Raw genomic sequence first — 23,363 nt, 5'->3', positions numbered from 1 at the left:
AGGAAGAAATTAGGAGGATGACCAAGGCGAGGAGTAGTGGCAAGTTGTTATTTGGGGTAGCATCGGATGTGCTCTAGCCTTGAAAATTGGTGGAGAGGCTAAAGCACATGAGATCTCCAAGACCCGTAAATGGTTTGGGCATATTCTAACCAGTTTGGGAGATATTAAAATAATTAATATTTTTAATGGAGTTCCTAAGTCTAAACTTATGAAAAATAAGATATTAATGGGTATTAATATAAAACTAGGTTAGAAGGTTCCAAAAGTCATGGATCAAGCCAAATCTAATCTTTAGCCGTTGATTAGAGATTTAATCTCGGTCGTTGAAGGACCAACATGAAAAGTATAAGAGGCTTGAGGGTCAGTTGGAGAACACACTGAGGGAGACCAGTCAGTTCGATTTTTGGAGCAGGGTTAGCTGAGAAATTCGAACTAGTGGTTTGGAGAGTAGTAAGAGGCAGCGGGTATGGAACAGAGAGTCGGGAACAACACCATAAAAGCAGCCCAGAGGTTGGAGAGTCAGATGTAGAGTCTCTCAGGCAGACGCAAAGGCAACAGACTGCACAGTCACTAAAGGGCCTGTGTGGGTGACACAAAGAGGCCTAGTGCTGACGCAGAGGGTTTGGGAGTTGCGCAGAGGCCAGCAAGCCTGACGCTGAGACTGGGAGAAGTGCTGGAGAATTTTTTCTCTGTTGGGTAAGTCAGTTTGGCACCCCGTTGTACTGAAGAATTGCTGAATAATAAAATCCTCCTTTGCTACATCGATTTTCCCACATTGGGTTTTTTTCGAGGACAATTGTCCAAAATATCTGTGTTGATGTGTTGATTCTTGTGCATGTGTTTTTTCTGTATTATGGTGTGATATCTGCAGCAAAATTTATTTTAGTGTTTACTGAAGGGTTTTCATAAATAACTTATTGAGAAATAAGTAGGTAAAATAAATCAGTTGTTGCAGTGATAAAATTTTCACATGGTATCAGAGCAAATAATCAGAGACAGGAAGGGAAAATCAATTATGGGTCGAGACCATGGTGCAGAGGCATCTCTAGTAGATAGAAGATTAAATTCCCGTTTATTGCATTCATGGAAATTTCACATGGTATCCGAGTAGATCAGATCAGATAGTCTCTAGAGCGAGGGTTGTGCAGTTCAGAGGGATATCTGAAGCACAAAAAACTAGATCTGCGCAGGCCTAGCTAGGTAGTGCGAATTGCAGAGGCAACAATTTGCTTTCCAGTCCTCGGAGGTGATCCAGAGGAAAAAGTGAATTGTCTCAGTTGTAGCACTAGGTAGTGAGATTGCCAGAAAAGGTTTCCGGAGGCAAATTAGAATTTGCAGAGCAAATCTAGCACAAAGGGTTTGCAGCATAAGGGTTTTGTAATAGTAGATTAGCATAGGGCAAGGAAGGGAAAGCACATGAGGGTTTCATTTCTCCAGTATTCTTAGGGTTAGAGAAGGTCAAATCATTCTACGGAAGAGAGGGTCGAAGAAAGCAGTAAGAAGGACCAATTTTCCCAGTTTGCATATCTGAGACAGTAATTACATTTCCATTACTGGAAAGTGATTCGGAAGGAGGTGTGTGTAGCTTCAGAGAACAGAGGGAGGTAGTGTATTCGCTAGAATGAATTTCTGAAAGCATTTCTTGATTGCCAATACGAGTTGCAAGCTCTAGTGCTAGTTACAAGATCTAGTGCGAGTTGCAGGTAGAGGGTGCGGGTCTGCACAAGGAGGTCGAGTTGGTTTTTACAGAGGAAATTTAGTGTTTTCAGATTGATTTTCCAGTTGGAGTGAGGGTTCTCTAGTTTATTGAGTTTTGCAGTTTTTCTGGAAATTATCACAGCAGGATTGCGAGATTAGGACATGTTAGATGGAGCCTCCAACGTTGGCATCTGGAAGGCCAGGACACTATTTCTTTTGGATGAGCATGGTCTGAAGGAGTTTGCTACAATAGTGATTGTTGTGCCAAGAAATGCCATCTAGTTCCATGACTATAGGAGGGATAACACCAAGGCAAAGAGGATAATTCTTGGTGATGTACGAGATCATATTGTTCCACTTATCGTAAAAAAGACTACATTGAAGGAGATGTGGGATGCCATAGTCAAGCTGTACTAGGATCCTACCAAGAAATGGAAGATGATTCTCAAGAAGAAACTTAGGATGGTCAAGATGAACAAGGGCAAGAATGTAACATCTTATGTCACTAGGATTCAGGGTGTTAGAGATGAACTTGCAATAGTTGGAGAGAAGTTAGTAGATGATGAGCTTGTGTATATAACTCTCAATGGGTTTACCAAGGAATGACGTATGTTCGTCTAGGTGTTCTTGTGAAAATTTCTGAACTGAAATTCTACTGCAGCCACTGATTTATTTCACCTACTTATTATTCACAATAAGTTATTTATGAAATCCCTTCAACAAATATTAAAATAAATTCTACTGCAGTTATCACACAATTACCCAGAGAAAAATACATGCACAAGCACCAATCACATCAACGCAATTGTTTTTGGACAGTTGTCCCCGGAAAAACCCAATGCGGAAAACCGGTGTAGCAGATGAGGGCTTTATTAATCTTCAGCAGCAATTGCTTTTACAAGGAATGCTTTTACAGAGAAACTGAAAGAAAACACTTGAGACTTTCCCTTTGAGACTTTTTGACACTTTGGAGACCCTGCTCCCAGTCATGCGTCACCTCTGCTTCACTCTGGATGGCTCTGAGTGGCTCTGCGTCCCTCGATGTTAGCCTACATGAGGGCTACATCTCTCTCTGCGCTGCCTCCCATTGTCCCTACGTCACCTCCTCGTTAGTCCCTACCTACTGCTGATGTCCTCCTCTTTCTCCACCATGCAACTCTCCCTTTGAAATTGATCTCCTTTACTTGAGAATCGATTTTCCTAGAGATACTGAGTATCTGTCGGTGTGTCTCCAAATGATCCTCAAGTCTTTTCTTATACTTTTCCTGTTGATGAATCAACAACCGAGATTAAGTCTTTAATCAACGACTAAGATTAAAACAGACTTGATCCTCGTTTCTTAGAAGCTTTTCACCCTTATCTTTCTTAATACCCATTAATATTTCTATTTTCCCAAGTTTAAACTTAGGAAACCATTAAAAATATTAATTATTTTAACAACTCCTAATTCGGGTGGAATTTCTCAAAACAATTTTTGGGTCTTGGAGATCTCAGGTGCCTTGGCCTCTCCTCCAAATTTCAAGGCTAGAGCACATCCGATGCTATTAGAAATGAACACCCCTTTTAGCGAGGAATGTGCTCTAGCCTTGACCTGCCTATATATATAAAATGTATAAGTGATATGTTTACAATGAGGACCTCCCTATATATACCTAAGCAAGTGTCCTTTCGTGACTGGGGATGTCTTTTAGACATGCCTTTTCACTTAACTTAATGACTACTTAACATAACTAATATTTGATTATTTAATATTTACATTAATTTTATTTATGTCACTTGTTATGAATTATATTCATAACAGGGTGTGCAACACAACTTAACTTGATCGCTGATCTTGACAAATTGTCAAGAAATACAAATAAATTCATATCTCCATGAATACATGTCGGAATCGGATGATCGTTAGATCAATCCTACACCTCTCGACCAAACGAATCCAAGAAAAATATCAGCTTCCATAAATAAGATGACCCACATAGAGAATTTTAACGGAGTGTGATTTCTTGTATGTTCTAGGTTAGTTGTTGTTGTAGTATCACATGATAATATATCGTGTTGGTTGATTCCTTTTGAAATTGTCTATCTCTTCTAAATTTTTCATTGTTTTTGTACTATAAGAAACACTGATCTTGTTCATCATTTCTCCAACCAGGCCTTTGGCTTCATCACCTGATAATTTTTCTAACATCCATATGTGAGAATTCTTGTTTACTTCTCTGACATCGGTATGTAAGAATTCTTGATAATTTCTCTAATATCCCTATGTAAGAGTTCCAAATCAAACATTTGGTTGTTTTCAAAGTCAAAGGATTTAGTAACCAGCAAAATATCCCGAAATTATCTCCTTAATCTTTGGATGGATATAAAAGACTTTGGAGATTGGGATTGATTGATGAAGAGAAAATTAATCTCCTTATTTTAGCGAAGGCTTCTTTTCAGTCTCATTATTTGTGACAACATATCAATCTTTTTAATTTATGATTTATTCTCCCTATTCGAGGACATTGGAGAATAAAGGAGCAGTAAATTGTATAGATTCCAGTAAAAATGCACTGATCTTTCAATTCACATTGTGTTAAAGTTGATTAAAAATAACACTGTATAATTAAAATGAGGGATAACACTCACTATCTTATTGCCTAGTTTTGGAAATGAAAAAAGAAAGTATTGGAAAATCTAGAAATAAGAATATGAAGGGAATTGTGATAGAAATGATGCATATTTGTCTGAATACTATTGATAAAATTTCCAATTGAAGGCTTCTTTTTAGTCTCATTATTTGGAACAACATATTCAATCTTTTTGCTTTATGATTTGTGATTCTTATTGGAGAATAAAAGAACACTCAATTGAATAGATTCCAACAAAACGCAGTGGTCTTTCAATTCACGTTGTGTTAAAACTTAAAATTGATTAAGAAGACACTGTGTATAATTAAAATGAGGGATAACACTCACTATGTTATTGCGTACTTTTGGAAATAAAAAAGAAAGTAATGGAAAATCTAGAAATAAGATGATGAAGGTAATCCCTATAAAAATAATGCACATTTGTCTGAATATTATTTATCAAATTTCCAATTTAAAGTAGGAATTTGGCTTCCATATTCTTGATGGTACTGGAATCTTTTTTGTTGAAGGTAGCTATGTATATCATTTTCTAAATAGTCTTTACTAAAAAATGTCTTGTTATTGTTGTACCTAATCAGCCTTCCCAAGCGGGCAGTTGATACATTGGAGCCAGTTAAAGGAATTCAGTTTGTTGCTTCTATGGGCAGGAGGAAGTTTCCTTCTTGGGTAAGCTTGTCAAATTTTACAACCTTTGACTTATGCCTATTTCACCATTTGTCATGAGAATGGTTGGTTATTTGGGATTTGAAATTGCAATTATTTACCAAAAATCATGTTTTCTTTACTATGAAAATACGTCGGAAATTAATGTCCTGAATGGGAAAATTGATGTGAAAAATGAGTTAGTTTGGGCTACCTATGTTACATTACTTTAGCTATTTTACTAGGATTTGGATACATATTTGGATAGCAATACATATATGCCATATTTTTCAGTTTTTGTTTTTTGTTTTTTGATATGATACATGTTAATTTTGCTGCTCAAAGACAAATTCCCTCATTGGACAACCTTCCTCATCAAGAAAGACCCAACTAGCCATTGGAAGAATTTAATTTGGTCAAGGAAAAATATTATTTTTAATGTGAAATCCACATGTGCACAAAAGTTCAAGTCGGACTCGAAGAGGAAATTCGACCCCCTTGACCATATATAAATAGACGTCACATGATATCATTTGGATGCATCTCATCGCACATCACATCATTCATTCATTAGTTCATACACTGAAATTGCAAGGCCAAGTTACAGAAAGTCCAAAATCTACGAGCTACATGAAGTCTGTGATTTGCGAGCTATTGAAAGTCGTCATTCTGCAACTACGGAAAGTTGTCTTTCTGAGATCTGCAAGCTACATAAAGTCTGTGATCTGTGAGCTACCGAAAGTTGTCATTTTGTAGCTACCGAAAGTTGTATTTCTGTGATTTGTGAGCTACCGAAAGTTGTCATTTTGTAGCTACCGAAAGTTGTATTTCTGTGATTTGTGAGCTACAAAAAATTTATTTTCTCTGAATTTTGTTGACTTCTTCAGATTGGAATCTTTGACCACATTTTTCTATCTCTCTCTATTTGGATTGGTTTAGACTTGGTTGATTTGGGAAAGTCAATCTTTGACTTTGACTAGTTGATGGATGTAGTATTGGACTATGTGTCTCTCTATTGAACATTTGATGACAATCTAATAGAAGAAGAATTTGAAAAAAAGGTTTTCCCCCAATCTTTGACCAAATCTTGTGTTTCTTGTCATTACTCTTGGCTATCTTTTATTTCATATTTTATTTATTGTTCTATCTGCAATTGCTCATTGTTATTGGAAGATTAAAATTGTTTGAAAGTGGTTGCTAATTGAGGAAAGAATTGGGCTAAGTGATTGTACTAGCATAGAACAATGGAAAATTAACATTGTATTAGAGTTAAGGTGAAGACAAGCCCAAGGAATAAAGAGACAAGAGCAATCATTTTTGAAAGAAGCTAAAGGAGCCTATTTGACTTGGTCAAGATCTCTACCTCTTACTTCAAGGATATAGAGAAGCTGGGCGACTCATCAAATTTTGCTGCTTGGAAGATCAGGTTGGAAATCATATTGGATGATAATGATGTCTTGGAATATTTGGAAGGAAAAGTACTTGAGTCATCGGAAAATGCTTTTGCTGTTGCCAATTCCAAATATAAGCAAGATGAGCTCAAAGCCAAGAAAATTCTTATTGATTCTTTGAAAGATCATTTGCTTACTTATGTTGGAAAATTGAAGAAGTTCAAGTACATCTATGATAAGTTGGTTGGGGTGTATCAGGTCAACAATTTGAATCGTATTCTCTCATTGAAGAATCAACTCAAGGACATTAAGATGAACAAGGCGGAATCAGGGCAATCCTATGTCATTAGGACACCCCAACTAAGGGATTAATTGCAGATTGTTGGCGACCCTGTATCTGATAGAGAGATGGTGTTGGTCACTCTTCAAAGTCTTCCTCCTATTTGGGAAACCTTAATTACTACTATTAGCAATGTTGAAGTTTCTAAGCCTACCAGTTAGAAACCCTCCATGCACTTTACTGATCTATTCCTACCTACTTGTTCCATTACTTAACAAGTTATTTATAATGTAAATACTAAAAATAAACACTAGTGCATGCTCAACATATTACAGATCATCAACTGAAGGAAATAGAAACAAGCACACAAAATGACACCGTTATTTTTGGACCAATGTCCCCGGAAAAACCCAATTTGGGAAAAGCTGTGCAGCTATTTGAGGGTTTCCTTATTAAGCAATTTCAGAGTACAATTTTGCTGCCAAATCCAACTTACCCAACAGAGAATGCCCTTGGCAGTAGTACCTCTCAGTCTGAGACAAATGTCCCGGCTGAAACCCCGGATAAACCCTCCCGCAGCTCCTCATCTCCAATCAACCCCAGAAACCCCAGCGTTTGCCTTTTTGGACTGTGTCAGCCTCTCTCTGCCTAGTGTTGGCCCTGCGTCACCCTGAATGGGCCTGTGTCAGCCTCAGTTGGCCCTGCGTCAGCCTTCTGGCCCTCGGCTTCAGCAACGTTGGCCTCTCTGAAGCACTGTGCAACTCCGAGCTAACTCAGCGTGGCCTTGCATGAGCCCTAGCTGGTTTTGCATCACTCTCTCTGGCTCCTACGCTGATCTCCTGGCACTATCTTTGCCTCTCTATCTCTCTGTACTCACTGCCCCTCAACTGCAATTTCAATCACTGATTCTATCTCTCTTAGCAAACCCCACTCTAGAGAATAGAATGACTGATGATCTGGTGTACTTTCCAAGTGACCCTCAAGCCTCTTATACTTTTCTCGTTGACATATCAATGGCCGAGATTAAGTCCCTAATCGACGGCTAAGATTAGATCTGGATTGATCCATGTATTTTGGACCATTCCAACACAGTTATAAATTAATCCACTTTAATATTTTAATTTCCCTATGTTTAGACTTAGGGACTCCATTAAAAATATTTTTTTTTTAATATCTCCTAAACTGTTTAGAATCTGCCCAAACCCTTTCTGGGTATTGGAGATCTCATGTGCCCCAACCTCTCCACCAAATTTCATAGTTAGAGCACATCTGATGCTACCCCAAATCAACACTCCCTCTTAGCGAGGAGTGTGCTCTAGTAATACTCCTCACTGAGTATCACCCTGATCATCTGACATCGGTCCTTGTGCTGATGCTAGGCCTGTTGCCCATCATTTTCTGCACTGCTGCATCCTGTACTGCTACCCATGGCTCTGCCACTACAACTATTGCATCTATACGACAACTCCCTCTGCATCCGTGCTGCTGCTGGTCCTTTCTCCCAACACTGCATTCGCACTGCAACTACTCTCATCACGCTGCATCGTGGTGCCCACTGTTGCACTGCAACTTAGTTACTAAGAAGTAAGTAATTGATCTCCCAACTCTAACCTCTCTGTTGGGCTAGAGACCCTCCTGATGCTGAAGCTCCCTCTGCCACTGACAATTCCTCCCTCTCTGATCTCTGCGCTGCTACAACAACTCCCTGCATCTTGCACTGTTGCACCCATCTCTGCGCCATCCTGCACTGGTGCAACACTCCTGTGCCTCTTGCAACGCTGCAGCCTGCTAGCCTCGCGCTGTCTCGGGAATTTTGCACTGTAGCTCTCTCTGCTGCTTCATCTGCATCCGTCTCTACTCACATCTGCCAGTCCTGCTACTCCTCTTCGGGGATCCCGTAGCAAGATATATACCAAGAGGTTGGGTACCTCAAGGATCCTACCCCTCATTGCCTGTAGTCCTCCTAACTATAGCTCGATGTCTCCCCACTTCTTCTCAAGTGGCAAATGAGCACTCATCGCAAATAGAATAGACAGGATCATGGCCTTTTAGATGACAAAGTTGGACACCCCATCTAGCCTATCCTGATGCTCAGCCCATTCATGGCCATCTCTCTACTCTTCTCTGTTGACTCCTCCGAGTCTCTCTACTTCCCGCCTGGAAGTTCTCGGTTCGACTCCTGCTGAGTCTACTTTCCTTCTGGAAGTTCTCTGTTCAACACCTGCTGAGTCTACTTCCCAGCTGGAAGTTCTCTGTTCGACTCCTGCTGAGTCTACTTCCCGTCTGGAAGTTCTCTGTTCGACTCATGCTGAGTCTACTTCCCATCTGGAAATTCTCTGTTCGACCACTGCTGAGTCTGCTTCCCGCCTGGAAGTTCTTTGTTCGACTCCTGCTGAGTCTCTCTACTTCCCATTTGGAAGTTCTCGGTTTGACTCCTTCAAGTCTCTCTAAGTTCTCTTCTGGACTCCCTCTGAGTCTAGATTTCCCTCCTAGAAATCTTTCTGCCAACCGTCAAGTTGCCCCTTTCTGATCGTCTGTGCAAATGCAACACTGATCCGGATTCCTTGGCTAGAAATCCGCCACAACAGCAACTCCCTCTAGCTTGGTCTTGCTCTGTTAGGTACTGTTCTGACTACAGTACCCCACCAGCTCCACTCTGCAACTTTCCCACAGCCAACTAAACCCCAACAACCTGAAGGTGAGAGCTCCTAGGCTCTGCGCAATCTTGGCACCAGCAACTCGGCCTCGTCAGGCAACTGCGTTAGCCCTCCTAGCTTTTGCGTGGCTCTGCGTGAGTCTCCCTTTGCCTCCCTTAGCCTCTACACTGCCTCTTCCTGGCACCCTTCCCTTGTTGCTGCTCTGCTAGAAACAACTTCTGTCACTCGGGACCACTGTTTTCTACTGCTATTGCTCTGCTCGGCTGATGTCCTCAGTTCTCCTGTGATCTGCAACCACGCTCTGATACCATGTTGAAGTTTCTAAGTCTTCTAGTTAGAAACTCTCTTAGAAACCCTCCATGCACTTCACTGATTTATTCCTACCTACTTGTTCCGTTACTTAACAAGTTATTTACATGTAAATACTGAAAATAAACACTAGTGCATGCTCAACATATTACAGATCATCAATTGAAGGAAACAGAAACAAGCACACAAAATGACACCGTTATTTTTGGACCAATGTCCCCGGAAAAACCCAATGCGGGAAAACCAGTGCAACTATGTGGGGGTTTTCTTATTAAGCAATTTCAGAGTACAATCCGGGTGCCAAATCTGGCTTACCCAACAGAGAATGCCCTTGGCAGTAGTACCTCTGCGTCTGAGACAAATGTCCTGGCTGAAACCCTGGATAAACCCTCTGGCAACTCCTTAGCTCCACTTAGGCCCATAAACCCCAGCGTCTGCCTTTCTGGATTGTGTCAACCTCTCTTTGCCCAGCGCTGGCCCTGGGTCACCCTAAATGGGCTTGCATCAGCCTCAGGAGGCCCTGTGTTAACCTTCTGACCCTTTGCGTCAGCAACGTTGGCCTCTCTGAAGCACTGCGCAACTCTGGGCTACCTCTTCGTGGCCTTGCGTGAGCCCTGGCTGGTTTCGTGAGCAATAGTTATTGAACTCACTCGATTCATATTTGGTTCCATTATTGGTCCTCAATATTTTGATCTTCTTCCTGGTTTGATTTTCGATCAAAGCTTTGAAAGAACGGAACCATGAGAATACTTTGTCCCTCTTCTTTCAAGAAATAAATCCAAGTCTTATGAGAGAAATCATCCATAAAGATAAACATAATATAAATATCCTCCCAAAGAGTTCACGGGCATCATAGTAGATAGATTGGAATGAACCAATTGCAATATGTAGGTAGTCTTGCTATCACTGGAGGGGAATGATCCCCTTGTATGCTTTCCTTTGGCACAGCCCTGACAAACACCTTCATGTTCTACTTTAAATTCGGGCATACCTGTCACCATCTTCCTCACATCGGGTAGAGCCTTATAATATAGATGGGCAAACCTCTGGTGCCATAATTTGGATTGAAGAGTTGTGTTGCAAGACATAGCTCCCAATGGACTTCCTCCAACTTGATATAGGCTATCAACCCTGAATCCAAGTGTAAATGCATCTTTGAAATTTTTATTCCACACACGTACCTTTCCATTGATGAATGCCACTTTGAATCCTTTGTCCTCCATTGTCGAGATAGATACCAGGTTCTTCTTTAAATCGGGTACATATAGTATTTCTTGCAGATGAATGGTGTTACCTTGATTCAATTGAAGAGTAACATTCCCAACTCCCTTCACGGGATAGGTGGCATTGTCTCGAAGGATCATTTCCAAATTTGTATCCTTTTCAATCAGTTTTGAAAGAGCTTGTTTATACCCAATGAAGCGCCTTGAGGCACCACTATCAATCAACCAATTTCCCAAGGTGTCTGGAGGAGATGCAATAGAGAGGGCAAATATAAGTTAATTTTTTTTTTGCTTGTTATCAACGACATTAGGTTTATCATACCTGGAATTTCTTGATCTCTTGGGAGGGTGACCATTTCCATGTTGACTAGCGGGAGCATTCCTTTTTCCTCTGTTGTTGAATTTGCCATTCCTTTGATTGTTGTTGCCCCCGAAATTATTGTTGTTGTGGTTGTCATCATCATGAGGTGTATCCCTTCTATTAGGACATCCCTAGCATAGTGGCCAAACTTGTTGCAAATGAAGCATCTTCCCTTCCTTCCATTCTTGAAACTTGGTCTTCCTAGACATTGCTTCTTTGAACTTGCATTGTTCTTCTTTTTAGCATGGGCGGAGAATGCAGTAGGATCATTCCTATTTGAAGGCATATCTAGTTCCATCATCGTTGTTTCTTCTTGAGAACATCTAGTCAAAAATTCTTCAAAACCGGGGATCCTGTCGTTGTTAAGAATAGTAGTGTTGAACATGTGCCATTCACGAGGGAGTCCTCCAAGGGCAATGAGAGTAAGCTCCCTATCAACAATAGCTTCTCCAATCGAAAGAAGATCATTTTTTATCTCAGTAATCCTCATGAAGTAGGATTGAATGTCTTCACCTCTTCCCTTCTTTATATCCTTCAAGTTGTTTTTGAGAAAGAGAACTTGGTTTGCATTGCTAACTTTGAACATGCCAAACAACCTGTCATATATCTTATTTGATGTGTTCAAATCGGAGACATAAGCAACTAAATGCTTATGAATAGAATCCCTGATGATCTTCTTTGCTTTGACTTCACCCTTCTTGTACTTTGTCTTAGCAGCAACCGATGCATTAGAAGGAGGTTCCGAAATCTTTCCCTGCACATAGTCCATAACATCTTGCTCTTCTAAAGTCAAATCAAGAGACATCTTCCATGCATGATAATCAGACTTATCATGAAGCTTGTCGTCAGACTTGAAGTAGGATGTGAAGGTCATTGAATCTTGTTCTTGATCAAAGGATGTTAGTGATTTTTCTCTTCTTAGTGATTGGTCTTTTCACTCTTGCTTGGGTTTTGTCTTCACCTCAGCTCTGATACCATGTTAATTTTAGATAACAATGGTATGTTCTATGCTTGAGAGCAATTTACTTCAATTTTTTACTAGCCCAATATCAATTTCCAGATTAGCAATCACATCAACATGATAGTAAAATGTAGATAGAACATAAACAATAGCAGTAAAAGACAAGCCAAGACAAGAGGACACAAGATATGGCACATGCTAGGGACAAACCCCAATGTGGGGAAACCCTTTGATCAATTCTTCTTATTATTCTTCAAAAGTTTAGCATAGAGAAAGAGTACAATATGAAATATTCACTTGCCCAATCAAAGTGAAATTTGTGAAAATTCTATCACTGCAGCAATTGATTTACTTTTCCTACTTATTTCACCGTAAGTTATTCATGAAATTACTTCAATAAACATTAAAATAAATATTGGTGCAGATATCACACTGTAATACAGAAACAAACATATGCACGAGAATCAACACATTGGCACAGTTATTTTGGACTAATGTCCCTGGAAAAACCCAACTTGGGAAAACTAGTGCAACAAGGGAGGATTTTATTATTCAACAATTTTCTAGTACAACAGGGTGCCAAATTGGCCTACCCAAAGATAGACAAAAATTCTAGCACTTCTTCTGAACCCAACGTTAGCCCTATTGACCTCTATGTGACCTGAAACCCTTTGCGTCAGCCTGTTGAGACTCTGTGCAACCTCTCTGGCCTTTTGCCTCACTCTTGCAGCCTCTGCGTGGATGACGCAGACCCTGCTGGCTCTCCACAGTCTCTGTTGCCTCTGCATAGCTTCCTCTGGCCCTGTGTCTGCCTTTTTTGCCTCTGTGTTGATCTCCCGTCTCTCTGTTCCGTACTTGTTGCCTCCTGGCTGCTCTCCAGACCACTGGTTCAATTTCTCAACTGACCCCGCTCTAGAAATTGAACTGATTGGTCTCCCTTACTGTGTTCTCCAAGTGACCCTCAAGCCTCTTCTTATACTTTTCTCGTTGACATTTCAACGACCGAGATTAAGTCCATAATCAACGACTAAGATTAGATCTGGCTTGATCCATGAGTTTTGGACCATTCTAGCATAACTTTATATTAATACATATTAATATTTTGTTTTCCGTAAGTTTAGACTTAGGGACTCCATTAAAAATATTAATTATTTTAATATCTCCCAAACCGTTTAGAATCTGCCCAAACCCTTTCCGGGTATTGGAGATCTCATGTGATTTAGCCTCTCCACCAATTTTCATGGCTAGAGCACATCCAATGCTACCCCAAATCAACACTCCCTCTTAGTGAGGATTGTGCTTTAGTAATACTCCTCATTGAGTATCACCCTGATCATCCGGCATCGGTCCCTGTGCTGATGCTAAGCCTCCTTGCCCAACATCCTTTGCATTGTTGCATCCTGTACTGTTGCCCATGACACTGTTATTGCCACTGCTGCATCTGTACGAAAACTCCCTCTGCATTTGTGTTGCTGTTGGTCCTTTTTCCCAACACTGCATCCGCACTGCAACTCTCTCTGCATCTGTGCTACTGCTAGTCCTTTCTCCGAACACTGCATCTGCATTGCAACTCCTCCTTCATTCGTGTTGCTAACCCACTCATTTCTACTTCTGAAAGGGGTTCTTTACCATCCCCATCTTTTCCCTGAAGTAGTCAAATTTTGACTTTCCAAGGAACTTGGTGAGGATATCTGCCACCTGTTTTCTTGTAGGAGTGTAGCTCAATTGTACAGCTCCTCGTTGGACACAGTCTCTAACAAAGTGACACCGGATATCAATATGCTTCGACTTATCATGAAACACTGGATTCTCAGAGAGCTTGATGCAACTCTGATTATCACACATGATCCTGGTCGCCTCCATATTTCTTTTGAATAGGTTCCCTAGCAGTTTTCTAAGCCATATGGCCTCACACGAAGCTGTGCTTGCTGCCATATATTCTGCCTCAGATGAGCTTAGAGCCACAAACTTTTGTTTCCCATTGCACCAGGTGGTCATTCCTAATCCAATGTTGAAACAATACCTAGAGGTACTTTTCCGATCCATTGAACTTCCTGCCCAATCTGCATCAGTAAATCCACTCAACCTGATACCCTTCCCCTTGGTGTATAAGAGCCCATAATCAATTGTTCCCTGTAAATACCTAAGAACGTGTTTGGCTGTTGCCCAGTGTGCCCTCTTTTGTTCCACCATGAACTGACTGAGGGTGTTGATAGCCTAGCAAATATCTGGCCTGGTATTGACCAGATACATCAGGGACCCTATGAGCTACCGATATAGGGTGGGATCGACAACCTTGTCTTCTGATGCATCAATCTTCTTCCAGTTGGTGATCATTGGCGTAGCCATAGTTCTATAGTCTCCCATCCCAAACCTTTTCAGGATCTCTATAGCATACCTCCCTTGCCCAAGGAAGATTTCTCCTTTCTGCTGCCAAATTTCCAACCCTAGGAAGTAGTGCATTCATCCTAGATCCTTCATATCGAACTTTGTGGCTAGATTCTTCTTGCAGTCCTCAATGAGTTTGGATGATCCTGTTAGAAAGAGATCATCCACATATAATACTAAGATAAGCAACTCATTCTGTATGACCAGATAGTAGAGATTCGGATCTGTGTCACTCTTGACAAACCCCATCTTCTGCAAGTAGCCATCTATTCGACCATACCATGCTCTTGTTGCTTGCTTTAGCCCATACAAGGCTTTCTTCAGTCTGCATACATGACACTTCTTCTCATGAGTTTTAAAGCCCTCTGGTTGTTCAATGTATACCTCTTCTATTACCCGTTCAGAAATGCCGTCTTGACATCCATCTGATGGACCTCCCATCCCATCTGGGCTGCAAGAGATATCATGGTCCTAGTAGATGTATACCTGGCTACCGGGGCAAAGGTTTCCTCATAGTCAATCCCTTCCTTTTGAGCATACCACTTAGCCACAAACCTGGCCTTGTATTTCTCAACACTGTCGTCCGCAACATATTTGTTCTTGTAGATCTATCTTGAACCTACCACAGATATGTCTTGAGGCCTTGGTACCACCTCCCAGACATCGTTCACCATTATGGAGTTATAATCCTCTACCATCGCACCTAGACAGACCTGATGACGAGCTGCCTCCTTGAAACTGGAAAGCTCTCCATCCTGAGCTACTAATGCCTGATATCTCTCTCGCTGTTTTCTTTCCCCCTTACTGTTCCTTGGCTCACCGATGAAGTTCTCTGCATCACACAGAATCTAACGAAGTTCCCTGCTAGTTCTTCCTCTGCGAGCAGGTGCTTCTGTTCGCTCCTCCTCCTCATCCTGAGAATCTTCCTGACCTAAGGAAGAATTCTTCACTTCCGTTGGTTGAAGAGGCATGACCAACGGATCCTCTTTGGACTACTCCTCGGAAGGCATTTCTCGAGATCTTCTGAAAGCTCTGTCCTCCATGAACTTTACATCTTGTTGTACTACTACCTTCTTGCTCCCTGGAAGATAGATGCTGTATACCTTAGCGTTCTCGCTATATCCCACCAGATATCCCTTTTCTGCAGTCCAATCCAGCTTCTTCCTCTTTTCTTTGGGTATGTGACAATATGCTAAACTCCCAAATATCCTGAAATCACTGACTTCAGGCGTCTTCCCAGTGAAGACTTTCTCTGGAGTAATCTTGCCCAATGCCCGATGAGAAATCCTGTTATGAACGTAGGCAGCTGTGTTGCATGCTTTCGCCCATAGGAATTTTGGCATATCCTGATTATACAACATGGCCCTAACAGCTTTCTTCCACCCCATTCTGCTCTGGATTGTAGGGAGCTGTCCACTCTCTTCTGATCCCCTCCTTAGTGCAATAATCAGTGAAGTCCTTATTGACATACTCTCCACCGTTATCTGAGTGCAAGACTTTTATTTTCTTCCTAGTTAGATTCTCCACCAGAGCCTTAAACTCCTTGAATTGATAGAAAAGCTCATCCTTGGTTTTCAGAAAATAAATCCAAGTTTTCCTCGAGTGGTCATCAATGAAGGTAAGGAAATACTCGGCAGCGCTGAGAGCTTTGATGGACATAGGTTTGCAAGTATCTAAGTGTATCAATCCTAGTACACTCGTGGCCTTGTGTTTGCTCTTAGGAAATGCCGTATTGGCATACTTTCCTAGAGCACATACCTTGCATACATCATCTCGTTCCGTACTCAGATCCGGAACTCTTGTTACAGTGCTCCTGAGAATTTTCAGAGCTCCATGGTGCAAGTGACCCATCCTTCTGTGCCATAGTTTTTTCAAGTCCTTGTCTCCATGACTGCCTATTATTGCTATTGGTGATTCTAGTTGTAATCTATACAACCAATTACTTTTGATCCCGATCTGCACTTACTTTTTCCAATTCGGGTGTTTGACGTATACCTTTTCCTTGTGAAGTAGATGTCATAGCCCTTGCCTTGTAGTTGTGACACGGAAAGTAAGTTCATCCCCAATCCTGGTACATGCAGCACATTTGTGGCACAGAACTGCTCTCCCGATTCTGTCTAAAAAACTATGGCACCCTTTCCTACTGGAGTACACTTTGCCTTGTTCCCCATGGTGATCTGAAAGTTCATCTTCTCTTCTTGATATTCTGAGAAACACTCCATGATTCCCGCCATATGCCATGAGGCTCCACTGTCTATATACCATACTTCTGATGATGCAGCACTAGTCATGCACGCCACTTCTTCCAGCATGGAAGCCAACATAGAGAAATTGAAATGTCTTTCTCTTGTGCAATCTTCTGAAAATCTGTGTGAGTCCGCTGAGGTGGATGTTTTCTGTGTTGTGGTCTCGACCCATAACCGATTTTCCCTTTCTGTCTCTTATTACTTCCTCTGATGCCATGTGAAAATTCTATCACTAAATCGACTGTTTTACTTTTCCTACTTATTTCACCCTAAGTTATTCATGAAATTACTTCAATAAACATTAAAATAAATATTGGTGCAGATATCACACAATAATACAAAAACAAAGATATGCACAAGAATCAACACTTTGACACAACTATTTTGGACTAATGTCCTCGAAAAAACCCAATGTGGGGAAACCGGTGCAGCAAGGGAGGATTTTATTATTCAACAATTTTCTAGTACAACACGGTGCCAAATTGGCTTACCCACAGATAGACAAATTTTCCAACACTTCTTCTGAACCCAGTGTCAGCCCTACTGACCTCTGCGTGACCTGAAACTCTCTGCATCAGCTTGTTGAGACTCTGTGTAGCCCCTCTGGCCTTCTTCGTCACTCCTGCAGCCTCTACGTGGATGACGCTGGCCCTGTTGGCTCTGTGCAGTCTTTTCTACCTCTGTGTGGCATCCTCTGGCCCTGCGTCTACCTTTTCTGCCTCTGTGATAATCTCCTGTCTCTCTGTTCCGTACTTGTTGCCTCTTGACTACTCTCTAGACCACTGGTTCAATTCCTCAGCTGACCCCGCTCCAGGAATTGAACTCACTGGTCTCCCTTAGTGTGTTTTTCAAGTGACCCTCAAGCCTCCTCTTATACTTTTCTCGTTGACAAATCAACGACCGAGATTAAGTCCCTAATCAACGACTAAGATTAGATCTGGCTTGATCCATGACTTTTGGACCATTCTAACACAGTTTTATATTAATACACACCATTAAAAATATTCATTATTTTAATGTCTCCAAAATTGTTTAGAATTTGCCCAAACCCTTTCTGGGTATTGGAGATCTCATGTGCTTTAGCCTCTCCACCAATTTCCGTGGCTAGAGCACATCCGATGCTACCCCAAATCAACAAAATCTGACCAGTCAAACAACAACCACATAAAGTCAATGTTGGTCAACAGGTCAGATTTTGACCTCCAAAACAACTCGGTCAACTCGACCTCCAAGAACAAATCAAATCAGCCCAAAAACAGTCTGAAAATATTCAGCCAAAGTTGGTCAACGAAAGTCAACGCTGCAGTCAAACCCTTCTGTAGTCAACGCTGGTCAAACTGTACGATCTGCCTCAATTTTTGTGCCCAGAAATGTGGCCTTCCCAAACAGAGATATCCCTCATAAAAATGCAGTCAAACAAGTTAACGTTGGTCAAAACCCTTCCTACAACTTCGATTGAAGCTGATCAACGCAGGAACAGGAAAGAACCATCCTTCGCACGTGTGGAGAGCTGCCACAGAAATCCATAACCAATCATGAAAGGAGAGAGAGATATGTGAGTGAAGTGAAGTGTCTAAATGAAGACTCTCCTTCTATTTATTTGTAACGTTGTGGGCTTGAGGGTCTAAATTAGATGGCTGGCCGACTTTGACAATTTGTCCATAATAGAAATAAATTTATAATTCCATTTGTACATGTCAGAATGAGATGATCTTTAGATCAATCCTACACCTCTCAAAAAGAGGAATCTAATAAAATATCAGCTGCCTCATATGAGTTGTCCAACGTGAAATTTGGCCCTGGTTGCCAAATTTAACAAAAGGACTCTATAGAGTCAATGAAGGACCACTGCAAGCATTGGTTCACGATAGCAACCATGAAAGTGAGCTATGGCCCCGAAGACTGGCACACCTACACTATGAAGCCTTGCCTAAAGTTAGAAGATTGGTTTCTAGGATGCCTGATATTCAATTTAGTCATGATGGTGTATGTCAGGGGCGTGCTAGTGAAGACAAGGGGACCATTCCTCTCTAGCAAAAACAGGGCTAATGATATTCTACAACGCATACAGTCTGGCCTTTGTGGACCCATGCCTATGCACTCCCTTGGTGGCTACCTCTATTATATAATATATATTGATGACTTCTCCAGGAAAACATGGATATTCTATTTGAAGCATAAGGACGAAGCATTTGACATGTTCGAGGACTTCAAGGCACTGATAGAGAATCAAACAGGGAAAAGTATCAAGGTCTTCAGATTTGACAATGGTGGAGAATATACTTCAAATGAGTTCATGACTTATGTAAAAAGGCTGGAATTAAGGAGACCATTGTACCCTATAATCGCGAGCATAATGACGTGGCTCAAAGAAAGAACAAGACTATGATGGAAGCTGCCTGAGCCATGTTGCATGATCAAAAGTTGCCAAAGTTCCTTTGGGGAGAAGCTACTAATACAACAGTATATGTTCAAAAGAAGCTTCCTCATCAAGCCCTAGGTGACAAGACTCCCGGAGAAGTGTTCACTGGAGTGAAGCCTGATGTTGGACATCTGAGATATTTGGCTGCCCCGTGTATTTTCATGTGCCTAAGGACAAGAGGAACAATTTGGAAGCCATTGGAAAGAAAGGTGCTACCCTTGGAAAAACAAGAGATATTCCTCCTCCTCCTCCTATTGAGAAGAAGGATGATGAGATGGGCCTTCTAGATGGCCCTTTTGTGCCCAAGGCAGAGATAGATGTTGTTGATAATCCCATGGAGCCTATGGACCTCTTGGATCCTCCTCCATGTGACCCCCTTGCCAAGAAGAGACCCCTTCGGCTTTGTGATGCTTTACAGGATGTTGAACGACACGCTGTTGCTAGAGGAACATTTAGAGAAAGTAAGAAGCCATGCTGGTACCATGGATACATTGTAGCTATGAGCACCATCACACAGGATGAACCTCCCACTTTTGAAGAAGTGAAGGAGCAGGTTTGGAATGATGCTAAGGCCGAAGAGTATGAATCCATTATGAAGAATGATGTGTGGGATGTTGTTCCGAGACCCAAAGGAAAGTCTGTCGTGACTTCAAAATGGCTAAAAAAATCAAGCATGGAGCTGAAGAAAGTATTGAGAAATATAAAGTGAGTTTCGTGGCTAGAGGTTGTTAGTTTTGTAGCATAGAATAGGTGTTCTAGTCTTGATTTGTGTAAGAGAGGCTAAGAACATGAGATATTCAAAGCTCAAAAAAGGTTTGCGAGATAAGCTTGTGAAATGCCTTAATTAAATTAGTTAACCATCATTTATATTTTTCCTAAGTCTACCTTTAGAAAACTAGTTAATTAATAACAATTAATTAAGGAGAGGTTATAATGCTTTAGAAACTCACACAGATTGAGTTTTAGATGATCTTCACTGTTGATGTAGATCTAATCATGGTCGTTGGTTCACCAATGAGATATTATAAGAGAAGGATGATGGGGTTGGAGATAGACACATCAGGAAAGCGAGTTCCTTGGTAGATCGAGCTATCCAGTTGTAGAAACCGAGCAGGGAACAAGAGTTTGAGTCGAATGGAAAGCAAAAGTCGAGCAAGGAAGACGATTTTGAGCCAGAAGGAAAGCAGAAGTGAGGGAGCAACAATAGTGATTTCTAGTGGAATTCCAGCGCCAGAGAGTCAGTAGCAGAAGGGCCACATTATTCCTCAGTGAGGCTACACGGGGCCTGCGTAGGTAACATCAGATGGCAGTTCGATTTAGTTGGAAAGGTTGATTCAGTTGCTAGTGTTGAAAATGTAACTATGGTCGGTCTTCATAATTGCTATTGTACTTTGTCATTATGTATTTATTGTAAAATTGAAAAAGAAGAAAAATGAAACTATTTTCAAGCATGGGTTTGATGCTCATTTTATTTATATATTAGGTCAAAGCCTCCATTGTAGGCTTCTAGGGTTTCTCTTAAGTCTTAAGAGTCTTTGTTACATTTATTAGACCCTTCTTGGGCTTTTGTATCATGTAAAGAGAATTATTTTTGAGTCAAAACATCTATTTGTCACCTCCCCATTAAGTCGGCCCTACCTTGAAGAAGTCGGACTAGATTGGGGCAATTTGACCCTGTGGAAGTAGTATAAATAGAAGAGGAGCTCGACCTATTTGGCATGCATCATCCACAAGTTCAATCTACAGTACAAGAGCAAGAAAAAGGAGTGCGAAGTCAAGGAGAAGGAAGAACAAATCAAAGGAAGACCTAATTGAAGTTTCTGGGGTATGTCTCTCTCACACGTACGAGTTTTCTAGGGTTTTTGGGCAAATTGCAGGGGCTGAAATTTTTGTAGAGATACAGGTCCGAAATTTTGTGTTTTCGAGGGGGTCGAAATTCCAAATTGATGCAGTTTTAAAGGAGTTGATTGTTGTTGATGGGAATAGGATTTGTCTACTTGAAAGGCGGGCTAACTTGGTGATTGGAGGAAGTCTTTGTCTTGGTCAAAAGATCCTGGATAGTCTCACTTTTACTTGATTCTATTATTGAAGAAGAGTTGACTGTGTTTTCCCCTTGAAGAGGGGTTTTTCCGTGGTTTAGTGCCTACATTTTGTGTCCTTTGTTCTTGTGATTTTCATGCATTTTGAATTCGTAATTGCTTGATGAAAGATAAAATAATAAAGAAGTAAAAGAAACCAACACATATCACGAGTAATTATCAAGAAAAAGAGGAATCAAACCTTAATAACTACATTCATTGATTTCTTAATAGCTAGTGGGGAAAAATATTAGAAGCCCAAGGGAGTCGTCTTAAGAGGTTGAGTTGGGCAGAACGACTGCATCAAAGCAGATCCATAGGTAGTGCAAATATAGTCCGCGTAGAGGCTGACGTAGGTAGGGGCTTTCGAGTGGCCCAATTTGAGCCAGTTTTAGAGCTGGGATCAGTGTTGTGTGAGACAAACTATCTCACTAAAATTTTGGCTATATTATTTTGCTGAGGATTGCCAGTGTGGGCATTCAGATATTGTACTAAGATTTTGCTGCTGCATATAATAAAATAAACCCTCATATGTTGCACTGTTTTTCCCAGTTCGGTTTTTTCTAGGCACTGTTGTCCAAAAATATTGGTGTCGTTTTTTTGTGTATGCGCATTTATTTTCTCAGTTTCCAGTTTATTTTCCACAACGTTTTTATTGTGAAGAAATTGCAATGTGATTTATTCGTTATTTGCCACAACAAATAAACTGCATAATTAATTAGCTAGAAGAATACATTCCAATTGTTGCATTTCAAGGAATTTTGACATGGTATCAGAGCTATTTTTATTAGATTAGAGGTTCGGTAGCGAGAACAAAATTTGTGCAGGTTCAGATGGAGTTATGAGCATAGTTTTCAAGATCTGTGCAGGCCAGCGAGGTAGTTTGAACTTTGAATTGTGCAGCGAGAAATTTGATTTCTAGATCCAGTCAGGTGGAAAAGTTCAATTTCCTTAGTAGTGATTCCAACAGGCAGAGGATTTGTCAGATAGAGGGTTTTGGTGAGTGGAATAGTCAGTTCGTTGAGCAGATATGGGCGCAATTGGTTTGTAGCTAGTCCAATAGTAGCAGATCAAAGCTGGGTGGAAAAGAAAAGGCACACTGAAAATTATACTTAGGATGTCTTAATAGATTTTTCAGATTATTCCAGTATGGCCGCATAGAGATTTCATATTCACGAAACTACAGATTCATATTCCAGATTGGAGGGTGATTTTTCTCATATAGCTTGCCTCTCTAGCTCAACTTCATAGGGTATATAGTATATAGATAGTGGAGCGTTAGCTGATATGACAGGGGTTAGAGAATATTTCTCCAACTACAAGGAGGGGCAAATTGAATTCCAGATTTAGATGGGAAACAAGAGTAAATGTACTCCAATTGTAGTAGGTGCCATCGAGATTTAGTGGGCGTCGAGTGCAAGCACCAGTGTTACAAATGTGTTGCATATGCCCAGCTTGGGTATGAACCTTATTTCAATATCCCAATTAGAGGATAAGGGATATGATTTCCACTTTGTAGAAAGAAGGTGTTCATTAAACACCAAAGCTAGAAGAAGGTGAAGAAGATTGGAGTTCGAACCAATGGGTTGTACTAGTTGTAGCTCGATTCTCCAAAGGCACTAGTTGGCAGCAACAACAGTAATTGAAGTAGCAATGGGAGAGAACTAAATGAGCTATGGCACAGGAGAATGGAACATCTACATCATGGATCACTTAGGATGCTCAGGGAGATAGTGACAGGCGTTCCAGAATTAGGCACGAAACACGATGATGTGTGGAGCGGGTGTGTACTTGGGAAATATCTTAAAGCAACATTCCCAAGAAGTGAAAATAGATCAGATTGTGTGCTCCATACAATCCATACAATCCATGGTAGAATGGGGTAGCAAAATGAAAAACATGTCAACAGTTGGGGATGCGAAGGCAATGTTATATGACCAGGATTTGCCCAAGTTTTATGGGCAGAGGCGTGTATCGCAACAATGTGTATCCATAATAGGGTTACTCATAGAACATTGGGGAAGATAACACCAAAAGAAGTCTTCTCAGGAAGGAAGCCAAAAGTAAGTCACTTTAG

At 41.0% G+C, this 23,363-nt stretch overlaps 1 protein-coding gene across 1 annotated transcript in view; it reads left to right on the top strand.

Annotated features, from left to right (window-relative positions):
* The window catches only part of LOC149198746 (uncharacterized), a 385,249-nt gene that overhangs the window by 145,764 nt on the left and 216,122 nt on the right, over positions 1-23,363 (top strand). Inside the window, exon 5 of the mRNA XM_089400347.1 lies at positions 4,907-4,994. Coding sequence (XP_089256473.1) covers positions 4,907-4,994 — 88 coding nt within the window. The remainder of the gene's footprint in view (positions 1-4,906; positions 4,995-23,363) is intronic.

The sequence above is a fragment of the Pinus tabuliformis genome, chromosome 2_1, assembly GCF_031772625.1.
Source record: "Pinus tabuliformis cultivar Carrire ecotype Pingquan chromosome 2_1, CPIR1, whole genome shotgun sequence".
NCBI classification, from domain to species: Eukaryota; Viridiplantae; Streptophyta; class Pinopsida; order Pinales; family Pinaceae; genus Pinus; species Pinus tabuliformis.
This window is presented reverse-complemented; position numbering and strand designations above follow the sequence as displayed.